Below are 15,666 nucleotides of genomic sequence, written 5' to 3' on the forward strand. Positions count from 1 at the left end.
TTCTTTACCTTGTGTTTTTTTGGGATATCCAGCTTTACAAAGAAATAATTCCATCGTTAAACTACACAAGTATATATCAGATCAATATATACTCTTGATCTGATCTGATCTGATCTTAAATCAATCAAAGATCAAACTAAACCACTCTGTATTGTCTTGGCCCAGTTTTCTCATTACTGTTGATATTTACCTATTTCCTAATTAGGAAAAATCTCAAATTTTGATCCAAACTGCTACAATGAGGTAAAACCAAAATAATTCGAACTGAACTTAAAAAGTTTCCAAGAAAGGTCAAGGATACACATCTACAGGGTGCCTATACCATGCGTCTAACAGGGATCGACGATTATTTGTGTGTGTGTAATGTCTTGACTTTTTATTTTTCAGATAATTCATTCATACAGCTATTCTACAAATGCCAAATCAGCATTAAATTCACAACTAGTCAAATTGACACTTGTTGCTAAAAATAATACCAACAAGGTTCTGGTTTATGTCTATGTTTATGTCTATGTTTATGTCTATGTTTATGTTCAGGGGAACATACAAGAGTGTACTGCAAGTTTAGTACCGATGCAAACTAAACTAAACCAAACTAAACCAAAGTCGTCTCTCTTTCTTATTCTATAGGTTCTCTCCTGTTGCTATCCGAGTACTACGAGCAAGAGTTGGAATTTCAACATCATCTCTCTTTCACTTCCACTTCCACTTCCACTTTCACTTCCACCTTCTCTTTCTCTTCTGTTCTCCAGATGCAAAATTGGAACGATACTTGCATGGACGTGGCTATATGATTCAGAACAGAACAGAACAGAACAGAACAAATTCAAAATTCAAAATCATTTAAATAAAAACATGCCAACTATAATATTATTCTGATTAAGTAAACTGTTTGACCACCTCTTGGATCCATCACAACTTGATTAATCAATCGATCGATCTGTCCAAATTCAAGTGTCTGTATCGATTTGATCCCCATTCAAATCTAGAAATTTGGATTTTACCCGGATTTCCCAGTTTTTCGAAATATCTACTGGATAACCTTAAAGGTTGCAATGTCGAAACTATCATCAAGTTATTGAAATATTTAAACGTAATAATTGTTTGAATCTATTGATAAAGATTGTTAAACAAGGTACCGAGGGACTTGTGGCATACTTGCGAGGTCTATTTGCTGGTATAATTCCCTGTGTTTGGTTTTAGTTATTCCTCTGGGTGAGGGAAAGGTACAATTTTGTTTTAAATCGTGGTGCGGTTTGCAGGAATATCAAGAAAGTGAGATATTACCATTGGGATACATTGGTTTGAAAATTCTTTAGGAATTGTAGTAATTATGCCAGAGGAGCAGTTAGGATATACGAGGACTGACGAAATTGTTTCGAAACATCCAATGGCTGGTGATGGGTTGGTTCATGGTCACATACATAAATATAATAATCTAACTTATATTCATGGCCATATCCATCATACGGCTGTTGGTGAGAATAATGATTCTTCGTCATCATTATCGAATAATGGACCTGTTTTGCAACAGGTTGAGGGAATACCTATTGCTTCTGCCAAGAGGCGAATGTCAAATATGACTTTACTCGATTGCAAACATTTCGAATTCGTGGATTACCATGGATTGAATGATGTAAACAGTGCATACAATGGAATGATGAGTTGGGGAGATACTAATTATAATATGAATTCGAAATTTGGTCATGCTCTATACCCTGGTGGTAATAGTAATTATGTAATCGATGATGAATTGTTAGTGACTAAAAAACGGAAAGTGTGCAAGAAAAACGAAGATCGTGACTGCAACTGTAATCCTAAAGTTTTAGAGGTTTGTTGTGATATTAAGCATGATCCAAAGTCAGTTGATCCAGAGCCTCAGACTGATATCAGAGAATATAACGACTTGAACATGAATATATATACTAATAGCCAAGGTTTCTTTTCAAATACTGGTTATTTTAAGCAGGTGATACCAACAGTGTTAAATCAAGTTGCTTCTACATCTACTGCCACTACTGCTACTTCTACATCTATTTCTACCACCGCTACTGCCTGTACTACCGCTACCACTTCCAGTATCAGTGCTAACAAAAGTTCTATTGCCAATGGCAAAGTTAGCGACAGCAAAATGGTCAATCAACTACCCATCAAATGTGATCTAACTTGCGAACAGAATTGCAAGATGGATCCAGACCTTCATTGTTCATTGAATGAAAAAGGGAGTTCGACTGAAAATACTTATGCTCAGGAAGTAGCTGAAGATTTTGAAAATTTCTGTAGAGAATGTTTGACCTCCACAGAACAAGTACCAAATCATCAGCATCAGCATCAGCACACTCGCATACAACAAAATAATGAAGTTCAAATATTGCCAGGGAAAGAGAATTGCCATGACCATGTCGTAAATTCAGAAATGGACATGAAAGTTTTAGATGACCTATGGAACATAACATCACTTTATGAACTTCCATTTACGAAACATAAAAATCATCATGATATAGAATCGCATGCAATGTCCAAGTCAAAGAATATTTCAGAAGACTATCACTCATATCATAAGGAGCATCACCACCACCTCATTCAATTTCATCCGCATTCCTCAATAGAAAATACTAATCCAGATCTTGGTTACCTTCATGTAGAACATAACCAAAACTATCCTGTGGTGGGTAGTGATTACAGCTATGAACGTAAAAGAAGAACTCCAGAAATTAAAAAGGAACAAGATAGCCCATCTGTTCTTCATCATCATGTTAAATCTGATAAAGGAAACTGCAAGGCCAATATTGCCAATGAAACTGAGCTAAATACAATAAATTTTAATTGGATATTTAAGCAAGAGGAAGACATAGCTAATAAGGACATAGATTGTAAGTGGAACAAATGTCCTGAAAAATATAAAAGCCTCATCGATTTACAAAAACATGTTTTAAGAGATCATGTTTCCAAACAAACAGTCGACTCCACTGATACTATATGTAATTGGCAAGATTGTTTGTTTGAAGGGGAGGATATATGTTCTTTAATAAACCATATTAATACAAAACATGGTATCAACTTTGACATTAAATATGTCAACCTTAATGCCAATGTAGCTAATGAAGAAGATGGATCGAAGAAAGCCGCTTCAGATATTAAAATAGAAAATGAAAGTGCAATCTCAGACGGTTTACCGTGTAAATGGGATGGATGCAATGAAGTATTTTTAAGTTGTAAAGAACTAAATGCCCATATAGAGGAAAAACATCTTGAAAGTGGTCAATCTGAATATCGATGTCTATGGAAAGATTGTGGTCATAAGTTTACGCAAAGACAGAAAATATTACGGCATATTAGAGTGCATTCTGGATTTAAACCATTTAAGTGTGAAAGTTGTAACAAAACTTTCGCTAGTGAAGAAAACCTTATCCAGCACAAAAGAACTCACTCGGGAGAGAAGCCTTTTGTGTGCCAAATATGTGGCAGTAAGTTTTCAAGTCCAAGCTATTTAAAAGTCCATATCAGAATTCATACCGGCGAGAAACCGTTAAGTTGTAAAGTATGTGGTAAAAAGTTTAGTTCCTCTTCTAACTTGAACAAACATTACAAGACTCATTACAAAAAGTATAAATGCCAAGGTTGTCTTTCCAGTTTCACTGACAAGGATAAATTTGAAACTCATCTAAAAAAATGCAATAGACAGGATACTATTGTTAAAGATGAGAATAAAGTGGTGAGATGGTAGCCATTTTTTATTCTGTTTTATGGTCTTTAATTATGGTCTATTGACCTGCTTCGATATTCTTCTATTCGCTATTCGAAGGTAAAAAACAGCACAAATAAAAGTCAAAAAATCATCAAAGTCAATATTGACATTAATTACATTCATGGAAAATTTTACAAAACAGTAATATTTTTAAAAATATTCCCATGAACTCTTGATAGAACAGAATTAAGACATTTAAGGACATTCATTACGGTTCAATATTAAATACTTACAATCTCATAGGTTTCATTTCTTATTATATCTTATTATCCTAATAGAATGGGGGATATTGTTGAAACGGTGCTGATGCAATGAATATTTAATATTATGAATAATATAATTATTAGGTTTTTAATTTTATTTAAAGTAGTTACATATATATTTATCTAAATGCTATGCGACAGCTTTAGTACTAATTACCTTACTAACCAAGAATATTTACAATATATAAAATCGATTATGCAATTTTATGCACACAGTGAAGATGTTGTATAATTCATAAATCAAATGTATTCTTTTAGTAATCTTAATCTTTCGACAGCTTTTTCCAAATATTCATCGTCTTTACACACAGCGAATCTTAATAAGTTTTCTGCTGCATGTTCATGTTCTGGAATATAAAATTCAGTTGGCGGAATAGCAACTACACCTAGTTCATTAATCAACCAATTTGAAATACGGAAATCCTTACCTTTACTCATAATTTCTTCAGGGAATTGGTAGCTATCAGGGATTTTAACCTTTGAGAAATCTGCTAAGACAAAATAGGAACCTTCTGGAATAGTATAAGGCAAACCTAATTCATCAAAAACACTAGTAAAGATCTTAAACTTTTTGACATACTCTTGTCTCATATTTTCGAAGTAATCTATCTTTAGAGCATGGTCAATAGAGTATGAACAAGCTTCTTGGATTGGAGATGGGGAAGCAAAACATATTCTGGTGTGTGCCTTAGAGGCATATTGCAATAGATCTGGATTTTGAGAGACAACCCAGCCAATTCTCCAACCTGTGGCAGCAAATGACTTACCAGCAGAACCAACAGACAATGTCAATTGACCAATTTCTTCAGATAAAGTTGCAATTCTTGGGAATTCATCAACAAAATACAAATGCTCATAGACCTCATCAGCAATAATGATTACATTGTTTTCAACACAGATATTACCTAGTTTTGTCAATTCCTCACGAGTGAATACTTTACCAATTGGATTATGTGGTGTGTTAATAATGACTGCCTTTGTCTTTGGAGTGATAGCTCTAGTAAATTCATCAAAATCAACAGTCCATTCAGTACCTTTAGTGACACGGTTATCTAATTCCTTTGGTGGATTTATTGGTACATAAACCACTTTACCACCACACAATTCAATATTTGGGATATATTGATCAAAGAAAGGTTCAAAGACAATAACTTCATCGCCTGGATTTATAATACCCATTAAACAAGATAAAATACCTTCATTGGCACCAGTTGTGACCAATACATTCTCAGGTGTCAACTGTTTTTTGTAAAATGGTGAATACAAGTCAATTAAAGAATTGATTAATCTTGGTCTACCTCTAGTTGGCGAATATTGATTAACCAAAGGAATTTCAACTGCTTTCTGAATTTCCTTGATAGCAAATGCTGGTGGTGAGTAAGAAAAGAAACCTTGACCTAAGTTGATTAATTCACGATCTTTATTTTGTGCATTAGTAGCAGCTTTAGCAGCAGTTTCATTAGTCAAAGACCAGACGTCCTTAGAATTGTTTAATGTGAAATATTTATTTGGAGTGAAAGACGGCTTAGCAGAATTGGACATTGTTCTAATATTTCTTAAAAACTTGTTTGACATAAACTTGTAGAATTTGAATTTGTTAAAAAGGGGCACCTTAGTTCAAATTTTAACCAAAAAAAAGCTCAAATCAGCCAGTAAAACCAACAATTGAACTCCAAGGTCTTGAAAAACTTAAACTTAACCTATTTGAAACCTAAATTACCAATAAATATACTACAACATCCAAATTTATAAACTTTACCTTCACCTAGTAGGCTTTTTTTTTTATAATGTTTAAGTTCCATCTTATATTTCATTGGTGAAAAGTGCGATATCGATGGAATGGTTAAGATTAATTAAGATGACTAATATTACATAAGGAATTAGTACCAATGTAACAAAAAAAAAGGAATATAAAGAGGTGAAACAATGTCATATGACAACGTCTTCAAGGAAGATTACTCTTATGATACAATTTTTGATATTATTTTACTATATAGAATTAAGTTATATCAGGTTAGCTGTTAGTGACAGTGTTTTTTGTATCTAATTCTTTTGAAATTTGTGTTAATTGTTCATTGCATTCTTTTATGATTTTTGCATCATCAGCTAGTATTTGTCGTAGTTCTTCCCATTCATTGAGCATACCTTTTGATGATTCAGATCTTGATATATCTATAATTTTTTGTAATTCTTTCTTTAAGAACTGGATATTTTGCTTTTGATCTTTTTGCTTATGAACAAAATTATTAAATAGTAATATTTGACTTCTCAATTCCTTAAATAGTTGAATTTCCTTCTCACTTAGTGGCAATGATTTTAGTTTTTGGGATTCTTGTATTGTATTTAGATTGCTTTCCATTTTTAATAATATTTTTTCCAAGTGTTCCTGTTTCTTTAACTTTTCATCTAATTTAGAAAGTTGAGCTGGATAATCACCTTGGACTTTTTTGGCACGAATTAGAATTTTATTAGTAATTATCAGTTGTTCAGATAATTTATCTTGTTGTTCAAGTAGTCTATCATATAGCATTAACCCTAAACTTTGCCCCTGAACGATTTTTGATCCAACATCTCTAGAGATATCATTTAAAATCTTTAACTGCTCTTCCATAGCGTTGCTTCCAAATGGCACCTGTTTTATATTAGCTGGAATAACTTTACTATATGGTACACTCACAGCTTCCTGAAATTTATAATTGGCTGCCTTTAATTCATTTTCTGGAACAGTAAATTTATCCAATGTAAAGTTTTCCAGTTCAGTGGAAATTTCTTCAGCACTTTCAGGTTTGAATTCAACTTCTTTCTTAAACAATTGATAGCCAACCACAACATTCGTATCAACTAAGAGGAGAGATTTAGCCTCACCGGAGTTCCATATACCACATGAATTTATTTGCATATCTGAATTAATATGCGTTATTGTACTCTTCATTTCCAAACCTACTAATGGTCTTAAATCGTTATCTCTTATACATTTGGAAATTACTGAGGACCACTTGGTAGTATCTACTAGTATCGTTGATTTTTCACCGCTAACTACAAACTTACCAAGCTCCCCTTGCAAAACAACCATATTTGATAATTCTTCTGGTTTAAATTTGATAATTTCAACTAGAGTAAAAGAATTATTGAAGGAGTAGTCATTTACATCCCATGACATCGTAGATTCTTTATCTTTAAAAACAACTAAAACTGTACCATTGTCGAATGAAACTAAGAAAAGTTCGTTGCCTTCGCCAATTGGTAAAACAGAAATTTGTTTACCTGTGCATGTATACAAACTTTCAGGGTATGGTGATATGGAAAAGTAACCTTGTGCTTTTGTCTGTCTAAACTCCAAATCGATCTCTACATTAACTTCAACCTCACCATTAGCATTTTCAAATTCTTCTATTTTCTTACGTAAACTAGATGCTAATTGCAATTGTTTGATAACGTTTTTTCTCACAATGTCATCTGCATCAATTCCTAAATTTTCATATAATACGATTGATTTGTTAATCAATTCATCAACTCTATTCTTGCTTAGAGAAGCCACAGGAGGCAGACAAGGATAAAAGCAATACACATCTGTATCTGTTAAACTGTATAGGGACAAACAATCATCAGCGAAGACCACATACTGGATATTCTCGACACGATTATCAATACCCATAACATTAGAATCAGTTAAATTCAAAAAGCAATCAATTGGTATGTCGGAAGATTTGAATACATTCTTTAAATCAACGAACGCAATTTGACTACCAGAGAATAATACCACTAAGAAAGGAGATGACTTAGACAATGGATGGAACAAAACCTGCTTAACACTCAATTTATCTTCATTGAAATTATATACACGTTCTTGCAAAGAGCTTGCCATTGAATTTGATATTTCATCAACATTTGTTAACCCCCATGGAATTTCAATAACCCTAATTTGATGAGAATTATAAAGACATAAATAATCCCCAGGATCACTAATAATTGCACCGGTGACGTCCATATCAGAATCACGTAATGCCATAGACTGATAATGATCATTATCAGAGGAGAAACTCCATCTTATAGTACTATCTTGAAACAAAATTATTCTGGTACCATTGTTGGCACTAAAGAAAAACCTTTTAGTTAATTCCCTTGACACTGATGGTCTCTTAAAAATTGGATTCAGCTCAAATGACATTATAGATAACCGTATTCCAAATTGATCCGATCCTTTGCCTCTGGATACCTCAATTATCTATATAATGAACGGACTTTCTTTATAAGAAGTTCTTGTTCATCACTGTTTTATTGATGAAGGCAAGCTTTTATTCAAATTTGATATGATTTAAAGATGTTCGTTCATAATGATATTGCGTTGTAGTATATAAAGAAGAACTTATAGAGGAACTGGTTTATAGGTTGTATATCAACGAATTTACCTGTTAATCTCTTACTACAACGTGTTTCAGAGGTAGATTACTGATCTTTAGTTCCAATTCCCATATCTATAAGCTTTTATTGCAATCTCTTATCATCAAAATCGGAGTAGACGTCATATTGTTGCGTCTCTAACCATAAGCCCTTTTGAAACTAATTTACCATTGATGTTTAATTAATTGAATAAAATAAATACTATCTTATATTTGAATTTATTAAAACTATATTATTTACATGCAGAGTTTTTTTTAAATACACACACTATCTACTTGCATTATTCATAGTGTTGAAATGGTAAAGGAAGCAATAGGACCAATATAAATATATTTATATATATTCGACTAAATTTGTTTCAAGAAATTGTTTTGTTTTATATTCTTTCTATTAGCTTGTCTCAATTTCTTCTTTCTCAAAGCCAATGGGTCTTTAGATAGAGCTTCAGCTTGTGCTTCTTTATCCAAAACTGTCCATAACCATGTTGGATACTCTGCGTCTTCTAAAGCCACTGGATCTTTCCCTGCCTTCTTAATATTCAGAGTTAAAACAGATCCAGCTGGACATGAGGACTGTATCTTTAAAGATTGACCACTGGTCTTTACTGTTTCTTGCCATAGCAAACGTGAACTGCTCAATAATCTCTTCTGAAAAATCTGTTTCAACATTTCTACTTTTCGATGTCCAGAGATTGATATAAATACAGGCTGAGATTCAAACAGAAAACCAGAAACACTATATATGGCACTGAGAATACTCCAGATTCGTATAACAATGGAATGTTCTTAGATGTCTGGTTCTTGTATCAAATTATCTAATGCGTTAACGCCATTATATGTAACAGTTCTTTTATATAAATTACATTATTGCAGATTCGTAACTATAAAACATGATTCGTATGAAACGATGATAATACAGATTCATTCTAATGCCAGTGACAGTAAATGGGATCCTAGATGAGTATATTGTTGATACATTACTTATCGACCATGGATAATACAGCTATCTCAAGAACCCATCCGACTATCAGGTTCATGAAAATGTTCCATGTGGCATAATAGCACAACTTTGGGCTAAACACACTCCAGATGAACAAATGGTATCTTAGGATAAAACAAGATAGGAGCAGGAAACATCCAGCAATGCAGTTGAAGTATACGATTGGTAATTTATTTTCAGCAAAAACATTCCATTTGTTGTTAGGTTTGATTTGGTTGTAGATTACCTTCCATGGGAACATTGCCCAGTAAATTGCTGGTGCAAAATTGGAAACACACATTAAAAATCCAACAAAATAGATGTTATAATCTTCAGAAACACCATTATAAGCGTTTGTCAAATCAGCTGTAGCTATCGAGTTGGTACCTCCAAATTGGAAAAATGTAAAATATTGTAATACTAATGATATTGTCGATGTAATCATTACATTGCTGCTATATTGGTTTACCAGCAAGCTTGATAAGGAAGATTGTAAGATATCATATACCATAAAGAGACCAATGTATGACGATGGTGACTGGAAAATTAATAAGAATGTTAACGTTTTTTGGATATCCTTTATCGGGTTTTTTATTAATTTTAATTTAGCAGAACCATAAATGGCAATTACGATTGCTAGAACAGAATAAAAGAAAAACCTAGCTATCGGAATCAAGTTTTCTTCAACAACAGAAATATCTTGTAACGAATAGTCTCTCGATAATCTACGACAAATATAAATTGCAGCTTTGTAAATTGGTTCAGGTACATGGTCTTGATTGATAATTGTCCAACATACTTTGTAAAGTATACACACAGAACCAAGATTATAGGAGAACATAAAAGAGATTAAATTGTCAGTAGAATCCTTCAACATAATATATAATATAGTAGCAATATTCAAATACCATTGAAAATCTTCATACTCAGTATTTAATAAGATAGAGATGGTTCTATCATATGAATATTTCTGACCACTATTATTCCATCCACGAATTATCCGTACACATACAAACATCACTAAGTGTGCTATCTTCTGATCAGGCAAATTAATTGCTGATACTGTGATTAATCCAGTAATTATCCACCACCATATTTGATGTTCTTCCTCTACAAAACTACTAGCAAATGAAGACAAACCTATTAGCAATGATATAATCACAATTAAAACATTTTTGAAATCAACTTCAAGGACACTGAAGTAAAACCAGAATGATATTGTTAAAGTTAGGATAAATATGAGACCTAACCCCAAATATAATAATGGCACATTGTAATTTGTAGCTGAGCTTGTTAGTTCTCCTTGAATATCCTTCATTTCAGAAATAATATCTTTTATTTCAGTATTTTCAAAATCATAGCTCTCGTAGAGCTGCCTGATATCCTTATTATTAGATACTATCATTAGTTGTCTAAAATTCTCTTGAAGCTTAATTCTAAACAATTTTGGATCTAATAATTCTAGTATAGAAGGCATCATGACACCAACATTGTTCTTAGGGAAAGGAATATTAAACAAGGCAGACAATGTCGGTACAATATCAACTTGTTGTATCTGTGTTAAAAATTTGTACTGTTTATCTTCCTCTGGGGCAACATTAACTGATTTGATTGGAAGTTTCACACCTTTTTGATCTGAAGGAACCTCAAAGTTTTTTAACTTCTTTGAAATTAATACTAAACCAGCTGAAGTTTCACCAGGCGATGAACCTCCATGATTACCTACCTCATTCATACCATGGTCACCCATAACACAAATAAGTGTATTTTCATCTTGGCCAACAGTTTCAAACAGGTTTTTAATTATAGAATCCATCTCCCTATGCTTTGGACCCATAAATTTTGATGTTGGCCCACCTTTATGGCCAATATGATCTAAACCTAAATAATGTAAAATAAGAGCATCCCAGTCGTTTTTTTCTTTGATTTGTTTCTCTAGATGTCTAGTGACATTATGATCAACTTGTTCAAAATCACTTACAAAAAATGAATTTGTTCCCTCGTATTCAGTAAAGATCTCATGAGGGAACAACTTCAGCCAGGTATCATCACCAAAGAACCTAATCTTCTTACCATGTTTAGCAAATTGCATTGGCCAAGAATCTTGATTCTTCAAATTAGATGAAGAATCATCTTCAGCAACATTTAAAATTGCATCCAAGAAATTTGGAGTGGAACCTGTAGTGATACCTTTCAATCTAGGAAGAGTTACTGTAGGAGGATTAGAAAAGGCAGTAAACCCCCATGCATACCCATTATTGGATAGCTCATGGATATAGTTGAATTGTGATATATCTTGATCAAACAAAAAATCACTACGTAAAGCATCAATCACCACCAAGACCAGCTTATTGAAAGCAGGTTTAGCATTTAATTGGGCATCTGAAGATATTTCAAATACTGCATCACCTTCCAATACATTCTTTGAAGGAAAGAACCCAATACAAAAGATCAATACAGATATAAGTTGTATAATTAATATAGCAGTCAATTGTAATACCTTCATTACTTTATCCTAATAAATTGCTAGAAAAAGAACAATACGTATACTTATTAAACCCAACCAACGGACAATTACCCAATCCTATAATTGCAATAGCTATCAATTCAATCTCCCAACCTTGCCCTGGGTACTTTATATATCAATTCGACCTTTTTCTTGATCTTAAACCTTCTTGATATAGTTTTAGATATCGAGATTATTAACTTTTACCTATATTGATATATATTGCGATGAGATCATTAACAACAGAAGAACCGATTTGGTTAATACTGGAGCTGGTAGTGAGTTATTGGATCAAATAAACTGTGATTTATTGATATATATATATATATATATTATTATAGTTTAAATGTGTAGTTTATATATAATGTACATTTAGAAAATAGTTGTAGAGATATGAGACTGGTGTGATAGAAGAACGGAAGAGAAGGGAAGCTTGAAAGGATAATGAATGCCAAAGGAAAATATAATTGATGAATGCGGTAACTATTGTAACAGTTGGTCTCTGTAATGAGGTTGGTTGTTGATAAATTTTGCTGCTCTTTTTGAATGGGTTTTCTTATCTTTGACTTCTGTTTGCCAGGCTCTTTGTTGAGCTTGAACGGTAGTTCTATCAGGTAAACCGTTGGTGATGAAATCTTGTCTTGTTTCAGCAGCAATAATTGTACCTTGGCCTTCAGTTAATATCTTTTCTGGCCTCAAATCTTGTTTATAATAACGTTGCATGGAACGGTGTCCTACTTTGATACCAGAAGGTAAGTGTAATTCGATACCATCTTGGTATAAGTATTCGGTAGTCTCATCGATTTCTTCGTCATCACTGTTGACATCTTCTTCGTCAATGTCTTCCCATTCACCATTATCACCCTCAGTGGTGGCATAAGACTTTTCGAAATCATAGAATTCTGATATTTCTAGTTTCTCATCGTTCGATTCATAAGGAATCTTACAATGTCTCTTGGACAACATGTGAGATCTAACTGCATTCAAAGAATTACCTTGGTAATTACATACAATACAGACGTTACCCAAACCTACCTTTTCAGACATATACTTAACCAAGCCTTCTTTATTGATTAAATATTTTTGTTCTGGCATGTAGAAACCATGACTTTGGTACATATGTGTCAAATTCATTTCGAAAGATTTAAAAGTTTTATTGTTGGTACAGAATAGACATTGTTCCAGAGGTATATCAACTCTATTTTTTAGCTTCTCTTGCATCAAAAGTTCAGCTTGTTTTTCTTCATCTACCTCTTCTTCTTGTTCAACATCAGGTTTAGTAGCATCATCAGTGTTAGAGTTACTACTAGCCTTAGATTCAGCAGCCACTTCAGCAATTGCTGATGCAGTAGCCTCTTCTTCAGCAATAATCAATTTATCTAGAGTTGGAACCTCACCAGCAAGTTGTTGTTGAATCATACGTTCTCTAGCAATTTCAAGAAGTTTCCTCTTCTTTTCTAATAGAGCTTCTTTCTCTTTCATCCTTTGTTCCTTTTTGGACAACTGTTTGCTCTTACCTTTGGCATCTTCACTGCTGCTGGCCACATCAGATTGCTTTGATTTAAATGTTTGTTCAGTAATAGCTGGAAGATTGGCTACACGTCTCTTCAAATTGTATCTATGCCAATCAGTCTTCATATGTTCCCTCTGGTCACCACCAGAAGGAAACTGCAAACCACACGAATTACAAGTATAAACACCAGACATAGCTATTGAACTGAGCAACTTACTTGGGATACTGCAAAAACTACACAATATAAAAACGTATACAATGGGTTACAATACAACTTATCCATAAACCTTTCTTATATATCAAAGCTTGTTTAAATCATCTCATCTCATCTCATCTCATCTCATCTCATCTCATCTCAAATTTTCATTGCGATATCAAATTTTCCATACTAAGGTAAGGTAGATAAACAAGACAGAATAAGAATGAGGAAGGTTCAAAAGATATATATTTTCGATAGATATGGAATTATATACAATTTGAGGTTGATATAAGGTTGTTTAATGACATTAACAGATGAACCTTAATCTACATATGTAAATATGAAATAATAGTAATAACTTGAAATAATAGTAATAACTTAAAAAAATGGCAATGAAATAAAGTCTTGTTTTAATTTTAATTTTGGCATATATACTAATAATGATAACAATCAGATAAAGAGAGTGAAAAAAAATTGATGCAGGGAATAGTTGGGATCAACTTTAGGAACGTTGAATATGAGCTTGTAAAATTAATGGTGAGAGCTGGTTTGGTCATTATCTTCTTTAATCAGAACTTGCTCTTCGATCTTCATTTTTCTTAAACCATGATCTGATTTGGAAAGAACATATCAGCATATGAACAGGTACAGCTGTTAAGTTTGTAATGGCGCCTAATAATAATTGTAAGAACCATAAAGGAGACTTGTTATTATGTTTATTCAGACCCATATCTAGACTCATTAGGAACCAACCTATGAAATCTGTAGTGATATCGTCGTAACCATATTTCAACCACCAAATAATTTTATCGCAACATTCTTCACATGTAATTGGTTGTGAAGCACCTTCCATAGTCTTTGTAATTTCAGGTTTTGTCATATTTTCTAATTCATATCCTTCACTCTGGAAATTACCAGGGTAGACGACGGAAATTCTCATGTAGGGTAGTTCTTGTCTTAAAATCGAGGCCAAAGCTTTGACTGAACCTTTTAGAGGGGCGTATTGACTATAACCAATAAAAGGGTAGAAAGCAGTAACACTTGAGAATAGGATCAAATGGCATGACGGTATGAATTGGGCAGCAAAATGGGATACATACAGGGTAGTTTTATAGTTTACGTCTATACCTGCCTCCAATTCTTCTCTTGTTAGTTCTACGAATAACTTTGGTACTGAGCCACCAGCACATGAGATAATCTGAGTGGGTAATAAAGATTTTTCAGCTAATATTGAGAATAAATTAGCGACACCTTTATAAGAACCCAAGTCAGAAGGGAAGTAGTAAAGTTCGTTGCCTGATTCGTTGATCTCTCTGGTTGAAATTGAATCCTTTGGTACAGATAGCAGAAATTGATTATTATCGATGTCAGGTAATGGATAGTAGGTGATGTCTGAGATAGCCTTTAGTAATTTTTGTTCTGATCTGCTGACTATGATAATTTTACAATTGCGACCTTCTTCATAGTATTTTTTGGCGAATTGTTTGCCTAAACCTTGGGAGCCACCGGTAATCAATACGACTTGATCAACGAGAGAATAGGACATGGATGGGAATGTGCAGTAATGGAAGCTTTAATGTAGTTGTTGTTTTTAAAGAAATCTTTTTTGTAAATGTAATTTTTAGTTTAATATCTATCTAGATGGATAGGAATACGAGTATGGTCTTTTGGTAGTGTTATAGTATGGGGAATTGGGAAAGAGGATGGATTGAAATTTTGATATATGAGTTTCTTATATAGGATGTGATGGGGTGGGAATTGGTTAAATCTAGCAACAAAACAAAAGCAAAGAGAGTTGGATTCTGTCAATGAGGAAGTGAAATAGGAGCGATACCGATTGTAGCAGTTGGTGTTGAATCCAGTCCAGTGGTGTAACGAGAGAGAGAGAGAGAGAGAGAGAGAGAGATGGGTTAGGGACCTATTTGCGAAAGTAGGTATATGATATGATATGATATGATCTGATATGATTGCTTACAGTACCAGCAAGGTTGGATAGGTATTAGTGTTTGTTTTTCAAGTACGAGTTGGAAAAGACAAGGGGGATGAGAGAGATGGATG

General features: G+C 33.3%; 7 protein-coding genes across 7 annotated transcripts; 1 reads left to right on the plus strand and 6 right to left on the minus strand.

The window, feature by feature from the left end:
- Positions 1-1,333: 1,333 nt before the first annotated feature.
- Positions 1,334-3,727, plus strand: ZAP1 (Zap1p; the record flags this gene model as incomplete). The annotated part of the gene is made up of 1 exon (XM_001645017.1): positions 1,334-3,727. The coding sequence occupies one exon, from the start codon at positions 1,334-1,336 to the stop codon at positions 3,725-3,727; it is 2,394 nt and encodes a 797-aa protein (XP_001645067.1).
- Positions 3,728-4,251: 524 nt separating this feature from the next.
- BNA3 (kynurenine--oxoglutarate transaminase) lies at positions 4,252-5,586 on the minus strand (the record flags this gene model as incomplete). The annotated part of the gene is made up of 1 exon (XM_001645018.1): positions 4,252-5,586. The coding sequence occupies one exon, from the start codon at positions 5,584-5,586 to the stop codon at positions 4,252-4,254; it is 1,335 nt and encodes a 444-aa protein (XP_001645068.1).
- A 439-nt stretch (positions 5,587-6,025) lies between these two features.
- NUP82 (linker nucleoporin NUP82) lies at positions 6,026-8,179 on the minus strand (the record flags this gene model as incomplete). The annotated part of the gene is made up of 1 exon (XM_001645019.1): positions 6,026-8,179. One exon carries the CDS (start codon positions 8,177-8,179, stop codon positions 6,026-6,028), a length of 2,154 nt encoding a protein of 717 aa, XP_001645069.1.
- A 580-nt stretch (positions 8,180-8,759) lies between these two features.
- On the minus strand, positions 8,760-9,080 carry MRPL37 (mitochondrial 54S ribosomal protein mL54; the record flags this gene model as incomplete). The annotated part of the gene is made up of 1 exon (XM_001645020.1): positions 8,760-9,080. One exon carries the CDS (start codon positions 9,078-9,080, stop codon positions 8,760-8,762), a length of 321 nt encoding a protein of 106 aa, XP_001645070.1.
- Positions 9,081-9,388: 308 nt separating this feature from the next.
- LAS21 (mannose-ethanolamine phosphotransferase LAS21) lies at positions 9,389-11,896 on the minus strand (the record flags this gene model as incomplete). Its single annotated transcript, XM_001645021.1, has 1 exon — positions 9,389-11,896. The coding sequence occupies one exon, from the start codon at positions 11,894-11,896 to the stop codon at positions 9,389-9,391; it is 2,508 nt and encodes an 835-aa protein (XP_001645071.1).
- Positions 11,897-12,379: 483 nt separating this feature from the next.
- REI1 (Rei1p) lies at positions 12,380-13,603 on the minus strand (the record flags this gene model as incomplete). Its single annotated transcript, XM_001645022.1, has 1 exon — positions 12,380-13,603. One exon carries the CDS (start codon positions 13,601-13,603, stop codon positions 12,380-12,382), a length of 1,224 nt encoding a protein of 407 aa, XP_001645072.1.
- A 570-nt stretch (positions 13,604-14,173) lies between these two features.
- TSC10 (3-dehydrosphinganine reductase) lies at positions 14,174-15,154 on the minus strand (the record flags this gene model as incomplete). The annotated part of the gene is made up of 1 exon (XM_001645023.1): positions 14,174-15,154. The coding sequence occupies one exon, from the start codon at positions 15,152-15,154 to the stop codon at positions 14,174-14,176; it is 981 nt and encodes a 326-aa protein (XP_001645073.1).
- Between the last annotated feature and the right edge of the window lie 512 nt (positions 15,155-15,666).

Source organism: Vanderwaltozyma polyspora, genomic scaffold (assembly GCF_000150035.1).
Source record: "Vanderwaltozyma polyspora DSM 70294 KpolScaffold1035 genomic scaffold, whole genome shotgun sequence".
Lineage (NCBI taxonomy): Eukaryota > Fungi > Ascomycota > Saccharomycetes > Saccharomycetales > Saccharomycetaceae > Vanderwaltozyma > Vanderwaltozyma polyspora.